This window comes from Pleurodeles waltl, chromosome 9 (assembly GCF_031143425.1).
Source record: "Pleurodeles waltl isolate 20211129_DDA chromosome 9, aPleWal1.hap1.20221129, whole genome shotgun sequence".
Taxonomy (NCBI): Eukaryota; Metazoa; Chordata; class Amphibia; order Caudata; family Salamandridae; genus Pleurodeles; species Pleurodeles waltl.
In genome coordinates this window covers 880,742,439-880,762,648 of record NC_090448.1, presented here as the reverse complement: position 1 = coordinate 880,762,648, position 20,210 = coordinate 880,742,439, and the positions used below count along the sequence as shown (strand labels likewise).

The 20,210-nt window shown below is 42.1% G+C and overlaps 1 protein-coding gene across 2 annotated transcripts in view; it reads left to right on the top strand.

Annotated features, from left to right (window-relative positions):
• FBLN5 (fibulin 5) overlaps positions 1–20,210 on the top strand; it is a 250,350-nt gene that overhangs the window by 162,541 nt on the left and 67,599 nt on the right. For both annotated transcript variants that reach the window (XM_069208195.1, XM_069208194.1), the window contains exons 7-9: positions 3,137–3,256; positions 15,373–15,495; positions 17,199–17,325. In XM_069208195.1, the coding sequence (XP_069064296.1) occupies positions 3,137–3,256; positions 15,373–15,495; positions 17,199–17,325 (370 nt within the window). The remainder of the gene's footprint in view (positions 1–3,136; positions 3,257–15,372; positions 15,496–17,198; positions 17,326–20,210) is intronic.

The window sequence follows — 20,210 nt, the reverse complement described above, 5'->3', positions numbered from 1 at the left end:
ACCTGTTGTCTGCAGCACTCATTGTACCATCCACTAGTGTGTCCCAGGAAAACATAGTTTCAGGCCTACTATTGTAGCCTAACTGTCGCCTACACATGCAACTTAACCTGCCAAAACAGCCTTTTTGACAGGGGAAAAGGGTTCCTTTTTAATATTAACACATCTCCCCTAATGTAGCCCTGGACGCCCACAAGGTACGGTGCATGGCATTTAGAAGTGGGATATGTAGAAATATGTTACCATGTCCATACAGTGACAAGTTACCAAAAGCCATTTACATTTTTGAAGAATCTGGCAGTCCTACAAGAAACCTAGAGTGCAGATTATAATATTAATTCTGCTGTCTCGGTTTGGGAACAGCTAAAAAAATGATTCAACCACTATTTGTAATATTTACTATAAATCCAGGTCAAGGGTGAATTTAGAAGTATTTAGGAAAATTAACATAGAAAGGGCCTGCCCTTTCACAAGTAAGTGTAAAGTGAGACCCGTGGAAGCCAAGATGGCTTAAAACCATGTTGGAGGTAAGCTACCCCACAACCAGTCTTGAATGACCTCAGAGGAGGGGGCTACGCATTTCCCTGGGCACACCTATGGATAGCACAGAGCTGTGTATAAGGGAGAAAGATAAACCCGATTTTAGATTTTGGAAGTAAGTACACTGTAGAATATTTTTACAGCAGGGCACACAGGAACTGTTGCAAAAGTGGGTATGGTTGCCCCTTGGAAACTTTTCTTCACTTATTAGGGAAGAGCTGGGGGTCTGTCCCATCCACTATCTAGTGTCAACCATAAATGTGCACCATCCTCAGAACACTGTCTGGACTTGTGGAAGAACATAAGAGAGACTGCACCTATGAGGACTGGGCCTGCTTTCACTTGTATGCAGTAGAAAGTAGTGGTCTCCAAGGGTCAGATGTCTGACCTGTTGTGTGGCTACAGGGACACAATAAGCTGCAAGAAGCCTTCTTCCTGAAATGCCCACCTAATTAGTTGCAACCGGACCTGGACTAGACCATGCTGGTGCCCTCTGCTTGAGTAAATCTTAAACCCTAAGTGCTGTCACTGAGGTCCTGGGACCCGTGGCTATGTTTAACTTGACTTTACCTACAAGCTCTGAAAAGTTGAGACTTCCAGCTCCCAGAGGACTGTGACCAACCACCTGAGCCGATCCCGTCTTGGTGGGACTTTGCTGGGCTGAAGAAACAGATTTCTTCCACTTTGAACTTCTTCAATGCAGCAAATCTGTTTTAACAGACCCTCTATGAGATGGCATCCGGCCTTGAGGAACTCATTGTAGGATAAAGTCTGCAGCCTTGTTCCACTAGTGGATTCTAACGAAGCCTGAATCCAGACAGCTTGTCAGGGAAAAGACACGAAAAGTATCCAGCCAACAAGAAGAAATGGAGTGAAATTAGAATTTTTACAATTAGGGCTTTTCCTACCACAACCCAAAGCTTCAGCAGTTCAACAGGTATCCAGGTTCAAGAGGAGTTCCTTGAACAGAGCCTGCAACCTTGCCCAGCTAGAAGATTATGACTTAATTTTCAAAGATTAAGTGACTGATTGAAATTGTGGCGGATGGAGTGATTGATTTTGCTTTGTCAGTGTATTTTACTCTCGTCATGATGAGGGTCCTCTGCCTGCTGTATTTAGAAATGTTGGCTGGCCCTGCAGACATCTCATGTATTTCCAGGAAACGCCATGATGCCAGTTCCTTGAAATGCAGTGTTGGTTCTCCAAACTGCTCCGTGAACATGATGGAGCCATACATCAAACTTACAACTTTCTTTTTATTTTCAAACAGAAAATTCCAAAGCAGAAACTTTCTTTTTGATAATAAAAAGAACAATGACCCTCTCACCATACTTCCATGGCATAGGGCATCATTTAAAATTTTTCAATGCCCTTTACCATGTTTTTCATATCAAGGAGAAGAATATTGGAAAGGTAAGTTTCTATGTTGCACTACACTTAACTCCACATATATGTACATTGACAATATATATATATATATATCTCTTTGAGGTGTGTAGATGTGGAGTTAAGAATAGTAAATCTATACTTACCTATTTGCACTGATTTGCACTTATCTTCTCGATATTTTGATCTTTGATATTTTTGCCACAATATTCTGTCCACACGATAGTTTTGTTTGTGATATTCTGTCAGCTGTCCAGTGACGGGAGGTGAAAATTTGCCATGTGACTGCCCAATTTAAATACAGTGGGTGGATACATGGCAAACCTCTGAAGGCCCTTTCTCCGATTGACTGTTGGTGGTGTGTGTAGGTGGCGGAGACTGAATGTCCGTCCAACTCTAAATGAGGTGGACTGACCTTCAGGTTAGTGAAAAGGGTACTCGGTCGTCGTTTGTGAGTACCTTTTCCATCAAAATTTAAATCAGGCCCTAAGTCTTAAGGTAACATCTTTGACTGTGACAAATCTTAATAGAGAATCCGAGCTCAGCTCCATTTTGGTCGGCCTAAAATCGCCACATTAGCAATGTTCTTTTTCTTGGTGCTTTTTCTCTTAATTCATATCTTCGGTTCCCCTTATTAAATGTTTGGTACTTTGATGTCATTTTGTTTAGTCAATTTTACTCTATTCTTATGAATTGGAGTGTTTTTTTTTTATTGTGATGTGTTTCGGACTGTTTAACTGTTTTAATATTTCAAAATACTTGACACATTTTCTCAAAGTGAAGCATGTCTGCTCTGTGCCACAGCTACCAATGGCTGAGCTCAGGTTTAAATTACTGAACCTTTGCCTCCACCTAACAGATTAGTGACTTTGGGCCAGATGTATCAAAGGGTTTTGTCCACTCTGTGTCTATGGGAAAATGTGTTCGTACATATGGCCCCTTATTACTTGTGGTGGACTACCATTCACAAGCTGGTATTATACCTTGTTGTGTTGACAGCCTGACTCTGAAAACTATGTTTAATTTGCAAGGAACACTTTGATTCTTTGTAGTTTCTCAAATCATTCTCAGCTGGAGCTGTACCATTGAGTTATCATCATGTTATATGTTATATATACCATGTATCCATGTTAAACACTTGCAAACGTCTGCAGTTTATTAACATGAGCATATTACTGTCTTTGTTATATTTATAAAACTTCTCTTCTTGCAGATGTGGATGAATGCGCCACTGAAAATCCATGTGTACAAAACTGTGTCAACACTTACGGCTCTTTCCTGTGCCGCTGTGATCCTGGCTATGAACTTGGAGACGATGGAATTACTTGCAATGGTAACACTCAAAATTTGATATTATATATTTTTGGCAACTTGATGTGCATTGTCAAGTTTCTTACAAGTTGGAGATGGGTTCAGTCGGTGTTTCCACTACAAGAGTAAAGTTTGTTTAATTTCAACCTTCAAATATATTGACTCCAGAATAACGGCTACTAATGTTTGTCAGAGTTGTAGAGTTAAGAATAGTAAATCTGTATTATGCTTCCATTGATAAGTTTGTATATGCTTCATTGCCAATGAGTTTGTGGAAGAAATTCTGGAGTCGATATATATGCAGTTTGATATTATTTAGCTTGATATTATGGAATGCAACCATTCAGGTGTTGTGGAAAATGATTCAGAATTAGGAGTTAAATGTGGATCCTTCCACTTGCCACTCCTTGACGTTGTGAGCAATTCATTATATCTCTTTGTGTCAAGTTCTCCATGGATAAAATGGAAGCATATAACATTGGGGTTTGTTGGGTAAGTGGCCCGACGTAGTGGGTACACCACCTAGACCAGTTGAATTGCAAGGTTGCCATGGATTGTAATGCAAGGAAGAAAAATGCCCAGTTCTCACACATGGTTATGTTGTAAAAGAAAGCTAAAGGGGATGCATTAAGGTCCTCAGTGCTTTGGGCTCCAGGACCACTGCACATGCTGCACCATTGATGGTTACACCCCTGAGAGAGACTCCAGAAACCCACTGGTGCTACTAATTATACTTTCAGACTAAACAAACTTTCTCGGGGTACCCTTAAATCTGGATGCCTTCACACATTATACCACATCAGTGTTATGTGTTTAACAACCTATTACTGAAAGTCCAGTTGCTTTCTTCCCATATATTTTCTTGCTTGTACAGTAAGCTTCTGAGGCCACATGTTGTGATTATTTCATACTATTTACTTCCTTGTCCCAAACATACATAATACAGCTGACACATGTTTCGCAGTCTAGACCCGCTTTTTCAAAGACATTCTGTGGTATTTAACGGAACGTATAGGTGATATTTGTACATTTCATATTGGACCTGATTGACCAGTGGAATTGATTAGACAGTGGATCACATCCCCTGCCCAGTTGGTAGCAGTCCATTTTCTGAATTGAAACAGATGTAGGAGTGAATGGCCACTGCAGTGCCCAGATATCTCATAAGCTTTCACATATGGCCATGATGAGGCTTAGAATCTAGGATGGTGTTCCCATGCATTAAAATGGAAGAATGTTGGAGTTTCATTAGAGGAGCGTTTGATAAAATCACCTTTGTCCCCTAATCCTCAACTAAGGCTTCTTTTCCATTTCCTGACACATTCACTGACTAAAAATCCTTCGCTCTTTCTTAATCGATGCGCTGTGCTCTGCCACTGGATAGGAGACTGTGTGCCCTGACATAGATCACTTAGCTCTCCTGTAACCTGCCATTCTACCTTTCATATTCCTCTTGCCCCTTGTGTGCCCGGCACTCATGTCCTGTTGCATTTGCATAGCTAGGATTCCCTGTTGTGGGTTGCTGCAGGACATTATCAGATGACTAGCATGCATACTGTATTATGGCGTGCTCGTTGGCAGTGTTGTCATGGCTGTGATCCCTTGTGGGAAGCAGTTTGATGTGGTGCATGAGGGACCAGATGTTGCGTTGGGATGCAATGTTTAGCAGTGTGAAGGAATAGGAGATGTGAGAGATAGGCACACAAATATTAATTGTAATTAGCAAGCGGTTAAAATTTAACTCTCCAGTTCCTGTGTTACGGTTCATAGTTTCTAATATGCTGCCAATTTGCATCCCCTGCTGACTGCAGGAGTTAGGTTAACCACTCTGTAAAGTTTTGAGTCTTGGGGAGGACAGACAGATGGAAGTAAAAAAGGGGGGAGAGGCAGGGGAAAGACAGAGCGATCTATCTGGAAGTTGTCTTTTATAGCTTGTCCAGTAAGGAAGATTAAAGGGACTATACATGAAGGTAGCTATGTAGCCAGAGGAGCAGAGGGGTGCTCTCTGCGTGTACACCAAAAAACAGGAGATAATCAGAGAAGGCCCAGTAATCCATTCAAAACGTACTAAGTACAAATCATCCAATAATATTTTGGATGAGTTCTTACCTACAAAAGCAGGAACAATTTCCCCGTTTGGAGTCAGGCATAGTTCAGCTGAAGAATCTCTAGCCTGACCTGCATTAAACACATGCTTTTTAGTACCGAAACCTTACACACTAGACTCCTCTGTACGGATGGAATTCCCACACAGCTCTGCCAGTGTTCTTCTACAATGATCCGCAAGCAGAAACTGTTTTGTGGACCTTCACAAACAGTTCTACAAGTTCTGTAAATGTACTAGCATCAGCATGGTGTTCTTCTTTAATCAATCAATCAATCAACCAATCAAGGTTTTGTAAAGATCAGCAAATCACCTGTGAGGGTCTGAAGGCGCTGGAATAGCTAACTGCTTTGTGGTGATCTGCTCACTCAGATAGGCAGGTCTTGAGTTCTTTCCTGAATTGCCGGTTTAATGGTACCTCATAAACAGCCCTAACAGGATGTAAGTCAGCACAATGCTTTCAAGCAATACACCACCACACAAAAAGCAATGCTTGTGCACCGAGGAAAGGTGCATCTATAAGGAGAGTGAAAAGATCTGGGCCGGGGAAAGTGAGTTGAAAAGTTGAATAGTTTATTTCTTGTCTTGACCGGGAGGGAGACACCGCAACCGCCGCTGCCTCCTCTGCGCTCTGTATTTCCTCTGTCCTGATTCTGTTCCACGTGCCCACACACGCTGGGACATACCATCGCACAGCGCGTGGAACAGAATCACAGGATTCTACACACCTCCCTTCCCTCAAATAAAATAACAACCACATAATAATACATGAAAACTTTAACATAACATGAATAGCTATATGATGCATAAATGTAATACTTATATACATAATAATTAATTGTGCTGAATAAAATATTGATAATACAACAAAGTTTATACTAAGCAAAAGCATCTTGCCAACGTTACTGTTCGACATAGTCATCAAATCTCTTAGGCCTTCTCAACACCGACTTGTCCCTCACCTTCACACCTTCATGCTCACTCCTATTCAATGGAGATTCATTCACTGGGGGTTCACTCGTACTGGTATCATCACTTACATTGTTTCCTGATTTGTTTCCCTTGTTCAACAATTTCTCCTGACTAAACCATACAGGCACCTTTATAAGCTTCCCAAGATTCCACACATTTCCATCACTCAGCAACACAGCATACTTGTACACTTTTCTCACCTCCAAAGGCTCTGAAAATTTAGAGTCCCCTTTAGGTGTCTATGCGCCCTTCACTACTCTCACCCAATCACCAACTTTGTAATCACCCGGTATTTCACTCATATTAAACTTCTTATTTTCCACACCTTTTGACAACAATGCCCTCGGTTTTCTACCTCTCATGACCTCGAAAGGTGACTTTCCCGTCACACCATGGGGAGTGGTGCGATATGCCCAAACTAGGTCCTTCACTGCCTTCCGCCAATTTACACCATTATAGATCGCTAATTGCAACCCCTCTTTCAGCATCCTGTTCCACCTCTCCACCAAACCATTACTCTGTGGATAATAAACAGATGCTCTGATGTGCTCTATGTCAAATTTGCATAAAAACTCTTTCATAACACTTGATACAAATTGCACACCATTGTCAGAAACTATTGTCTCAGGGATTCCTTCTGAATCAAATAAGTCCATCAAGAACTCCACAACACACCCAGTATTTATGTTTTCTACCATTTTCACGACTGGCCACCTGGAAAAATAGTCCACGACCACCAAAGCATATTTCGGCACACTTCCCAAAATATTAAACGGACCCATAAAATCAATGGCTATTTTTTTCCACGGCCCATCCGATTTGTCAGACACAACAAGATCACTTTTAACAACCTTTTGAGACTTGTCGCTCCATGCACACAACACACACTCCCTCACATGATGTTCCACATCCCTATCCAGGCCTGGCCACCAGTACTCCGATCTGACCCGCCTTTTTGTTGCGCTCATTCCGAGATGGCCCTCATGAGCCAATTTCAATACTCGTTCCAGCAAGACAGAAGGAACCACCAACAAATCGCCCCTGAACACCACTCCATTCATCATACACAACTCTACACCAACTTGACGGAAATACTCTGCTTCGCAAGAAGCACCACCTCTATTTGGCCACCCTTGTCAGCAATAACCCATCACTTATTGCAACACAACATCATTTTGAACCACAGACATCCATTCTTCATGTGAGATTCTGCCTCCTGTCACACATCCTACATCCACACCTACAGAGGCTATGAGTTCATCAAGTTCAAGTTCACCCTTTCCACCAAGAACTGAACGCACAGGAAGCCTAGACAGACAATCAGCCAACACATTTTTTTCCAGGAAAATACACCAAATCATAATTGTACTCCAACATTCTGGCCACCCAACGAGCTATTCTAGGTGTGGCCCTACCCGCCCCCTTAGTCGAAAATACTTCTACTAATGGTCGATGATCAGTACGAATCACAAATTTTAAACCCCAGACATACTTGCGGAAATGGTCAACACCCCACCAACATGCCAATGCCTCCTTTTCGATGGTGGAGTAGTTCATTTCTGATTAACTCAACGGTCTGGAAACATATGCAATTGTCACTTCTTTTCCCTCTCTTCTTTGCATTAATACCGCTCCCAGCCCCACGGAACTGGCATCTGCATTGATAATGACCTCATCCTTGGTGTCAAATGGCTTAAGAGCTGGAGTTGAGGCAATTTGTTTCTTCAACAAACAAAATTCTCTCTCACAATCCGTGCTCCATACAAATTGCTCTCACACGCATAACAACTTTCTCATATGTACAGTCTTGTCGGCAAACTTGGGAATAAACTTTGAGTAGTATTCCGCTAGGCCTAAAAATAACCTTAACTGATCTTTGTTGGCTGGAGAAGGCGCCCTTTCTATTCCCTCCACTAAATTAAGTTTAGGCGAAATCCCATCTTTGTTAATGCAATGACCCAAATACTCCACCTCCGGCACACTCAATCTGCATTTCTCCAACTTGATCGTCAGCCCACTTTCCCTTAAAACACTCAACACCTTTCTCATAGCTCCATCATGTTCTTCCTGGTCACCACCAAACACCAAGATATCATCTTGAAAATATGTAACACCTGAGATATCTTTAAGTAAATGATGCATTGCCCGTTGAAATACTGATGACGCCAAGCCGAAAGGCATGTGTCTAAATCTGTATGTCCCCTCTGGAGTAATAAAAGAGGTTAATGCTCGAGACTCAGGATGTAACTCAATCCGATGATACGCAGATGATAAGTCCAAAGTAGAAAATACACTTGCCCCCTTCACTCTGGATAACATTTCACCAATATTGGGCAGAGGATGTCTATCCACCCATATAGCAGCATTCAGATCACGCAAATCCACACACATTGCATGTCACCACTGGCCTTCCTAGCAATCACCACTGGCGCCAACCACTCAGACGCCTCGATTTCTTCAATCACACCTTGCTCGGACAACTTGGATAATTCCTGTCGTAATTGTTCCTTCATCACAATGGGAACGGGACGTGGTTTATGCGCCTTAGGTACAGCATCCCGCTTCAAAACGATTTTATGCATAAACCCCTTCAACTTTCCTAACTTATTACTAAACACCTGAGGGAATTCCTCAACAAAGTTAGTTCTTTGCACCATGTGCACACTAGACTTCGACCCCAATACCTGATCAGGGTGATTAGAATCAAGAATTATGCCGAGGTCTTTTTGTTGCGGCCAACCTAATAAATTGGTACCCTCCTCCACAAAATATACTTTAGAGTTGACAACTGTCCCTTGGAACTCTAGTGAAGCGTCCATATACCCCACAAGCTCAGTGGGTTTGTTACCATAAGCTAAGAAACGTACATCGGTGGTTTAATCTCATGCGCCGGAAAACTAGATATGTTTTCTTTCCCAATCAAAGTATATCTTGCCCCAGAGTCAGCCATCACAAGTATATCTACCCCATCAATTTTAATTACGCATTGCGGACCACTGGAACTCACACTCCCAACATCCACCACCTGAAAAATAAATTGTTGGGTGTCAACGTCCTCACTATCACTTCCCACTGAATTGATTGCTACTCTACGCCTACTTGCGTAAATCTGCTTCCCTTTGCACACTCTTGCAAAATGTCCCTTGGATTTGCACTTCCGGCACACTTGCCCAGCCGCAGGACAGCAAGCATCAGTCGCTATGTGCCCCTTGAAGCCACATTTGTAACAAATAATATCCTTTCTTCCATCCATCTTCGCAGAAGTTCCAAATAGATCTCTCCTTTTGAATTTAGAATCTTCTGCATTGACTGCATTCACAGCTCCTGGCGCAGTAGATAGTTCCTTTAAGCCATCATTCGTTATCTCAACTCTTTTAATGAAGTCTATGGCTTTTTGTAATTTCAAATCTTCTGTATTCAACAATTTTTCTTGAATTTTTTTATCATTAACTTTCAAAACCAGTTGGTCCCTTAGCATTTCATCCTGAAAATGACCGTAATTGCAAGTAGCTGCCAAAATCCTCAAACTTGCCACATAACTTTCAACAGACTCTCCTGGCAATTGGCTCCTTTTTAAAAATTTAAAACGCTCCACAACAACATTTTTCTTTTTCCCAAAATTGGAATTCAACTGTTCCATGGCAACTTCGTATTCATCCTCATCCTGGTCTCCATCCTCATAAGGATATGGTAAATGTTTCAAAATACGCCTTCCTTCTGCACCCAAACAGTGCTTCAACACGGCCAATTTTCTGGATGCTGTGAATATATCTCCACCCACAGCCAGGACATATGCTTCGAAAACATCTTTCCAGTCCTCCCAGGCTATGATGGGTTCCCCAGGGGTGTTAAAAAAAAAACTTGGTGCAGTAAATCCTTCCATTTTCTTTTTTTTAATTTTTATTTTTTATTTATTTAACACAACAATAGAGTCCCAATATTTGCTTCTGGCTCAGACTTTAACTATATATAAAAAAAACATTTCCCAACTTTAGTACTCCAAAATAGCATTTCCAGTTGCTTCAATACCAAAAGTCCAGTTCCAACTCCTTGAAAAATTAAATTGTTGCCAGGATATACAATGTCTTGGGTTGAAAAGCAGTCAAAACAATATTGTCTCCAGTTGCTTAGCAACAACCTGGGCTCTCAAACCTTCAAATACAGCTACTAACGGTTGCTAGGCAACTACAGCCCGACAATTCTTGCGTTAAAAAAAAAAAATCAGGAAATGCTTCCCATTGTTGCTAAGCAACACTGTAACTCGATAATCCTTGTTGCTGCCTTGCTTTGAGATGGAGTTAATTTCCATATGGAGCCCCCACGCAAAGTCAACCAGCCTCTCCTCAGAATCACGTCATTGAAAATTACCCTTCCGGGACACTGCCTTCATAAAATAATCACCGTTGTCTCGCCGCTGTCTCTCCTCCCGGTCTGCACTGCACTACAACCTCGTCGCCAGTGAAAAGATCTGGGCCGAGGCAGTGAGTTGAAAAGTTGAATAGTTTACTTCTTGTCTTGACCGGGAGGGAGACACCGCAACCGCCGCTGCCTCCTCCACGCTCTGTATTTCCTCTGTCCTGATTCTGTTCCACGCACCCACACGCTGGGACACACCATTGCACGGCGCGCGGAACAGAATCACAGGATTCTACACAGAGGTCTTACAAAGCCATCATCAGATATGGTAGCTTAGAAGTGAAGGAGCATCGGCAATTAGCTTATAATGATGGTAATCCTTGAAGTCTTCTTGAATGCATCTTTTACAATGACATGCGCATTACACAAGCACTTTCTATAATGTTGTAATGCTCCATTACCATGCCATATTTAGCTCTTCTACAGCACTTGAGACCCGGCCTGTTTCTATTTACTTTTCAAGTACTGGCATCAAGATAAGGATCTGCAAATACACATCATACCTGGCTCCCACCACCTCGACTACATTGCCCTCTCTTGCCTCCTGCTCTCGCCACCTTTCACCTGGAAGTAATCCAGGACTAGCAGTGGCTGTTCCAGGCTTGCCTGCTGGTGCAGCTGGTACTGCCCCTGATTCACCTGGTCTCAGCTGTCAGAAAGTAACTGGCAGCCAGGCATGCCCATTGGTACCCCTGGTACTGCCTTACTTGCCGATTGGTAATCCTGGGACTACATTGCTGTTCCTGGTCTCAGGGAGCAAAAAAGAAGTGGCAGCCCAGGCCTGTCTAATGATACTCCTGGTACTGCCTTACTAGGTGTGGTCTCAGGTGTCAGCCAGGCTTGCCAATTGGTACCCCTGGTACTGCCTTACTTGCCGACTGGTAATCCTGGAATTGCCTTACTAGGTGTGTTTTCAGTGGGCAGAAAGGATGTGGTAGCCAAGGCTTGCCCACAGGAACTCGTGATGCCTCCTTGATGTGCCTGTTCTAAGGGGTCAGAAATAAAGTTGCTGTGCAGGTTTGTATTTTGGTCCCCCAGGTAATACTTAGGGTCAGAAAGTAAGCAGTAACCAGGGCTTGCCAATTAGTACCCCCAGTACTGTCGTGCTATGCCTCGTCTCAGAAGTCAGAAAGGAAGTGGCAGCCCAGGCATGCCCACTGGTGCCCATGGATTCTGAAAGGAAGAAACTGCCTGAGCACGACTATTGGTAGCCCAGGTACTTTCTGTAAGTTCCATTTCATATTGTTGCTTTCTTGAGGGCCTGAGGGTGGGACAAGGGGTGAGCCATGTGAAGTCATCAGGGATCAAAGGATGTGTGATGTCACCTTCTCTACCACTGGCATTTTTGGTTAATTGTTGTTGATGAAACAATCATGTTTGCACTATGAGCGATATATAGAAGCCATCCTGAATTACATAAATATTATTTTTAATTTAAATGTCTTTCTTTTTCATTTACAACATAATGCATTGCACATCTCGTTCCATAGTTTACTGTCGTATGTTAGTTCCTAAAGCTATTGGTTACTGATTCAGAGAACAAGATACTATCACTGCAATGATAAACAGAATAGGAAATATACACAATATTAATATAAAAAACATGGAATTCTGGATGAGTAGGGGGCAATGGTGGGTCCACACTCCACATTATATCACAACAACATTTGCAAGTGGCCGTTCGATCTGATTAGGAGATTCTTCTCATCCATCTTACCTGAAGCATTTATCAAGTATCATCAGAAACAGTAGCATGAAGGCTTGCTGGTGTGTACAACATCAGTAAAAAATATTCCTAATGAACTAATGCATAAGCCAGTTGTCCATTCACCGTTGCATTTTTACACATGTAAACACTTTTCTATCCAGTTTGATGATATTGATGTTACTCTGGCTAGGATTCAGTGATAGTCAATTGGCTCCTATTCTAGTAATGGGTACAAACCCAAGACAAACCAATCTATAAATAATGCTTCTAAGGGGTTGTGTATTCATAAATTCACTAAAGGAATCAAAATCTGAACAACCATGTCTGGCAATAGGGTGTGTATTCCACCTTATCAACTAACACTACGGCTGTATCACAGGAGACCTGCACTCCCTTCAGACTGAAAATAAAATGGATGCCTGGATGCAGTAGAGTAACATTAAATGATGGAGTGCCCTGCAAATTATGAAGGGGGTCCCTTAGTATTCCATATCTCACAGATATTCATTGGTTCTGGGCTTAATGCGCTCCGGAGGTTTGGGTGGGGGGGTCCTGAAGGGTTGTCCCTCCCCCGCACTCTAGGGGCTGCCGGGGTGTGTGTAATGCACCTGGATGTGTCTTTCTAGTTCACTGATAGGTCACTGTCTTTTAGTTTTTTCAAACAAACCACTTCTGCTTTGATAGGACTTTGCAATTTGTTTTCCTTACAGAGAAGTGGGATATTTGCATTCCTCTCCAGTGTGTGCCTAGCTGTAGACACATCCAACCCTTCCTGCTTTAATCCAACAGCTTTGCACTGTGCAATGACAATAACCGGTTTTCACTTTACAGGTTAATAGGAGCTTACGAGACCTGACCGGTCCTTGTATATTTATGTGTATTTGTGGTGGCCACGTGGAATATGGTGGTATTCAATTCAAAATGGTGCACCAACGGAAAGAAAGTATAGCAGCACACACTCTACAATGCATGGGAGTATGCTTAAATAAAAGTAAGCCATATTGTCAGACTACTTGGTGAGTCTCCATTAGTCTCCCATTAAAGTGTACTTTTGTTTTCTCACACACATACGATTTATTACTATTCATTTGAAATACAGGAAGTTCCTTTACTGTCCTGAAGAAGACCCCCTCTTTGATGTACAACTTCCATGCTTTTTCAGCTGGTCGAAACGTTGAGGTGTCCGTACTCTTGGCCTGTAGCTAAAGGGCTTAAGTTGAGCCAATACAATACTTGAAAATGTACCAGCAATGTCCTAATTTTAGAGACTTTACGTACAAGATGATTTTGACCAGGCCCCCACACTGAAAGAACCTGAATGCTGCTTTATGTTTTCTCTGTTGTATTTATTGTATACACCTATTTTGCACTGCACGCGCACTTTTTGCAGTTATCCCAGAGATTGGTGTATACTTGAATGGAGAAATGTTTCTATTAATGGATTTCTATGTTTTTTGACTCATCTGTATGTTTTTGAAAAATGTTTTTACAATGTTTTCTTTTCATATATATTGAGTGGATCAGACAGAACCATTTTTGTGTGATAGGATAAGTAAAAATAAATATTCACAGGTATTAAAATTACAGAATTCTAGTGTTGACGTCTTCGTTGTGCTCTCCTTGCTTGAAAATTCGTTCTTGTAGGGTAGGTTGTTCCATCTAAATGCTGCGCACAGCGTGGGGCCTCTGGAGCTAGGTGTGCCAAATATGCAGAACTCTTGTTTGTTTTCAATGGGGAAAAAGCCCAGCTGGGTAAAATGTTTAGTGGGTCCTTTAGGTGCATTGCTGAAGCTTTGTAGAACATTTGGAAAGTCGTTAATTACTTGTTGGTGGAGAAACTCAAAATATTAAATACACCTGTAACATTCCCTTAGAACAATGAAAATGGTCAAATTAGCACAACCTTGATACTTTTGAGAAGCAGCAGCCCTTTGAAGGATGAAAAAATCTCTGTGCATATTTCCAAAAAGTAGGGACACAAAGTGCCAACATCTTCCTCTTCGCGCTGTACATCTTGTGCACATTGGTGTATCCCAAAATTATGACCACTCCACCTTCACAAAATTTTATGACAGGTCACTAAAAATAACTTAGCCTGGATCCCTCAGGGATGTACAAAGGCCCTGCAGGGGTGGGTTAGTGGGCAACTACACTACTTGTCCAACTATGTAATAAACAAGAGGTAAGGACAAGGGTAAATGTTTTTGCTTTCTCAATGAGATAGTCCTGTTCAAATTCAACCTTTCCATTTCGCCAACAAGTTAGGGTCACTCCAGAAGTTTGCAGGCCTATTTACCTGCCAATAGAGCCGATACACAGGAAAACTAAGGGCCACCATGACCAGCCAACCCAGACTGTCATTTGCTTCCTTAATACACCACAAGTCAAGCCTGTCCGGCTCTGCTTATGCTCTTACACTAGGATTACTCAGCCACACCTGTCCTGTCTCACTTGAATTCTGTTACTGATTTAGCATACTCCCAGTGATTGATTTGAGCCGGTGGTTGCAGGTGGCGCCCACCGGCACTCATTTTTAGAAACCAGCACTTATCTTTCCTCATCAGACTTTGACCCAGAGCAAGAGGGACCACACACAAGGCAAAAGAAGGAGGGAGAGAAAGACTGAAAAAACGCAAGGAAGGGAGAATTCAGGAACCTGCAAGAGTAAAACAAAACAAAAAAGGGGGAAGAGAGTAGCCTTTTTACAGCATGCTAAAATTTTATGGTGCTAGGCGCAGGCTTCTCTGCAAAGATATTTGGCCCCGGCAGGTATTCTTTTAAAAATTAACATCGCTCACATCCGTTTGCTGGAGGTCATTTTAAGCACTCTCATCCCTTCTTTGGGAAAGATCTATGTTATTCCTCTACAGATGTTCACATTTGTTCAATTGGTCATCAGAAGCTAACCCCTGCACATTAATCTCTCCCGCCTTTCTAGATATGGACGAGTGCAGCTTCTCGGAGTTCCTCTGCCAGCACTTGTGCGTGAACGGACCCGGGTCTTTTCACTGCAGCTGCCCGTCCGGGTATGTGCTTCTTGACGACAGCCGAAGTTGCGAAGGTAAGGATATCTACGCCTTGATAAAATAAAAAAGAATACAGCATCCAAGGCATTATTGAATCACCAGAAAGGCAAAGTAGGCACCGGCCTATTGGCTCCACTCATTTTATGGGCCCTGCGAAAATGGATCAAAATAATATTGATTTGATCTTGAAAGAAAATTACAATCAAACGTTCTCAAATTGTTTCCAAAAAATAGAAAACAATTAATCAACTCAAACGAAAACTTGACATTAAAGACTCAACAGATAAAATACTGTATTAATGTAGAGTACCCATTAACAAATTAAAGTACATAAACCAGAGACATCAGATTCACATAACAACTTGTCTCTTAAAAGCTCATCTTCTGTCAGCTTGTAAAAAAAAATTAGGTGTAAACTACGTATGTGTAATTTTTAGCTTTGTGTAATAAAATTGGTTTATTACAGTTGTTGGTTGGTAAAATGAAAAACGTATTAGGAGATAATTTTGGTCATGGGCAATGTTAATACCAGACCAGTAAGTGTGGCCTTCTTACCTAGGTGTAAGCAGTTTTATTACACTGCACATGCTCCCAAAATGGTCTATTCAGTGGTTCCCAACCTGTGGTCTGGAGACCCCTAGGGATCCACGAAGCCTCCTTAGGGGTTTTGTGATTGCTTAGAAAATGTTATAATATTAACAGATTAGGGCACTAGTTTTCAGTAACTGCTTAGTGGGGGGTCCTCGGATTCCAATAATAAATCAGTGGGGGTCCCTGGGTTCCAGTAATGATAAACTGGAGGTCCACAGAAGTCAAAAGGTTGGGAACCTCTTATATACAGCACATGCACCTACTGCTATTATTGCTTTCAATATCATCATTGTCATTGTGTCATTAAAAATATTATCATTCTTGTATTGTCGTGATGTGGTTTCTCCCGCCCTTTTCAAATCTTCAGAGCCCTTCCCGAGATACTCCAACGGCTCCTATCACTTTTAGAAAAAAATAGGCCATACTAAAATTAAATTCTGGAACTACCTGTGAGCCTTCACTCGTGCCCTAAATATCCATATCCCAAATGTACAATTCTGACGTCATCAACTAATACATGCTTAGAGTGCGAAGCTAAAGAACTTGCCATACACGATGGACAGGCTGCTTATGTTTCAAGACCACCTTCTGGTGTAGCTGGAGACTATGACGGCTCCGTCACAAGGAGGGTGGGACAAAGGGGCTAATATGTCCCTGGCACGGCCGCGGTGTCCAAGGCCCAGGCTTTCAGACGGCGCTCTACTTCAGTAACTTTTATTTATAATTTTTTGATTCAAGCAAACTTGTCTTTGTTTATACTAAAGCAACTTGTGCGGCCATACCACTGGATGGCGCCCGAGGCCAGGAGTTCTCTTTTCCTGAAGTACGTTTTTTAAAAATACCTATTCAAAAGCGCTTCACGTCGCATCTGGCCAAAATGGCAGAAACAACCAGAAGGCACCGTTTCAAGTTTTGGTCACTGAGCTCGCGCTATAACCAGACAGGTCTGAACAGACACAAAAAGTCGCCTCATCAGTCTTTGTTCTGCTCTAGCTACACTCTTGTATATTCGATACTTCTTTGAGGAACATCAGCTTCTTGGGGTTCTCGATGCAGTAATCAAGCGGTTTATTTGAAAATCCTAGAAGGCAAGCGTCAATAAAATCACTGCCTTAGGTTCATGAAATCTCTTACGTTTGTATTTCAGATGTGAATGAATGTGAGAATCGAAACAACACGTGTACGGTCCAACAAACCTGTCTCAACATCCAAGGCGCTTACAAGTGTCTGGACCCGGTGGGGTGCGAGGAACCGTACATACCCATAAATGACAAGTAAGCATCTTTTGGATTCATTGTTATCTGAAATTTGAAAATGTTCCTCGTGTGAGCCGCATGCATCCTTCTTGATGGAATAAATACATAAACATGAATACAAAATGATTGTAAGAGTAGACTTCTGTAACGCAGTGCCATGAACTCAATTACATGAAGTCATTGCTTTGCACAGATTACACAACGGTCATTTGTTTTATGTATACTGCTACAAATTGCCCATCTACTGTTTCTAGGCACTGTAATACAGGATGTTACTATAAACTAAAGTTACGGTACTCGGTTTACGCCCCCCTCCGCAGGATGGAAGGATGAGTCTGCGTTGTGTTGTTTTTAACTTCGATCTGAAAGATGCTGCCTTTTGAAAGCTCATGTCAAAAAACAAATTATGTTTTCGTGAGTCCTTTCTAAAGAATTGTCAAACGTAGATGGAACAATGTTGAGTTTAACATTATGGCCGATGCTTGAATGCAGTGTAGTCGAGGTTATGGTGATTTGTTGGGCTCCGGTTGTGACCAACATCCGTATTCTGGGGCAACACCTTCGTCAATCATGAGAAATGAAAATGCCTCATTTTCTTTTGTGTAATCAGAAACTTGTCTAAGGCCGACTTGGCCACTTCTTTCATCAGGCCTTTTTGGGGGCTGGGGCCACTGGAGTCTGGCTTTGAAGCCCTCGGGCTGCTCCTGGTTTGTCTGTCACCTTTCTTTGCTCCCTGGGGTTTATTGCAGCAGACACGGTGGGGCGGAAGCCGAAAAAGCGAGGAGGGAAAGAGAGATGGGGGAGATCAAGGTAAGAGAAAGAGAGTGAAGGAATCAAAGAGAGTGGAAATAGAGGCGGAGGAGAGGCAGAGGAGAAAAGGAGCGCGACACAGAACGGATGGGAGAGAGCGTAAGGGCAGAGTTGTGCAAGGATTTAACCTGACCATTTGCGCCAGGCCTGCTTTTGGCTCTTAGTCAAGCCATGAAATTGTCCTGTCCTGTGCTTCCAACCCGGTCCGCTTCGAGATCTAGGCTGCCACTTCTAGAGTCTGCCTGAGAAACCAAGAAGCACTTATGACACACAGGCCAGAATGTTCCCCGGGGTCATCCTTCTTCTTGTTACTAGAGTTTGGTCTGTAATATTGGGGGTATGGCGGACTTCGAATTTCTCAACTATCGCGCTGGCAAAGCATGTAAAAATACATTATATGAGAAGCAGAGCGTGAGGGGGCTTAATGGGCACTGCGCATTGGTAGGAGTATGGAAAACACAGCATTTTTCAAATGAACCATCATTTTTAGGGCCTTCAAAACAAATGTGAGAGAGCAAATATGTGTGATTTTCTCTGATACAACTCCGAGGTGACATCTGACAGACACCTCGCCATACCCAACTGAAAACACTTGTACCCAAGTATGTATTACAGAATACATTTTTAGGAGGGTGGAACACACCAAAAACCCATCTTCCTGAAGTTACGGCCCTGAAAATGAGTGCCAAAAATACTGGTGCATCTTGCTCGCATGGGCATAGGGGCACCACTCAACTTATGTTCTACCCATTTTCATTTCAATAAAAGTAAATAATATTATTCTCTATTAGCTTAATTAAAAATATGACGCACTGGGGGCCTGGCATGAGACCTTCACTGATATGAGTAAAATAACATTATTTCAAAAATATGTTGTATGCATGTGTGGGGACAAGAGCGTGTTTCTGTGACAGAGGGCATTGCTATGTCTGAGCATGACATCTGTTTGTATATGTGTGCAGGTGCGCGAGTGACCGGTAGTGAGTGACAGCGAAGGAGATTGGCAGTAAGTGAGAATGAGTGAGAAAGAGTGACTGCAATGGGTGACTGAAAATGATGAATAAGAATGAGCATTGGGGGGATGTTAGATACTGTGAATGGATGAGAGTGAGCGACAGTGAGTAAGTGTAATAGGCGTGAATTACAATGATTGAGTCAGAGTAATGGAAAATATATGAAAATTAGTGGATGAAAGAACAGGTGAGTGCAGGTGAGTGAGAAAGTGAGTGAAAGAAAGTGTGAATGTGAGTGACTGCAAATGAATGAGTCAGATTTAGCAAGAATAAGTGAGAATGAGTGAGAGTAAGAATGAGCACAAGTGAGTGCGAATCAGTGAGAATGCGAGTGAGTGATGTAAGTGAGCATGAGTGAGAATGTGGTGTTAAGCTTGTGAATCTGCCCTTGGCCCTAGCACATTGAACATAATTCTTGGTTATGGAGGCAACCATGGCAAAATTCTGGCGCCTGCATACTGCAGGTAAATCTTAGTATGACAGTTGGCGCAATAAAATACTGGCATTAGCATACTTGAGCAGCGCTTCCCAAACCTTTTGGAACAACAACCTGCTCCTTGGGAAAACAAACTTTCACGACTCACGTAGCTTCAATGGATATGAGGTGGGCGATTGTAAGTAAAGCATTACTAGCAATGCATTGTCATTTACGGATAGCATATTCTTTAATGAAATAGCCACTAAACTTGAGCAGACATACAGTTTTACTGAAAAAACTATATTGCACACAAATGATAACATTGGAAAATTGGGTTTCGGTGAATATTATCGTTTTTGCATCACCAAGTAAAGTGTCTTGTTTTTTTTCCTATTAAAATCTTTGCTTCCATCACACTTCAGAATTACAAAAAAATTTCCTTAATTTGTGTTTTCCGAATTGCTGAATGTTTACAGTTCATTTATAAGTATTTACATTTTGTTATGTGTTACAAAAAAGACACCCTACAGCCTTTCCTTTCACCAGTGGTGGCTGGCTTGCATTTACAGCGGTGGGGCGGGGTATATAATAATAATAATAATAAAAAAAAGGCACTTACCTTCTTGCTGTCCTCGCGGCGTATTCCTCTCCTCTCCTCTTGA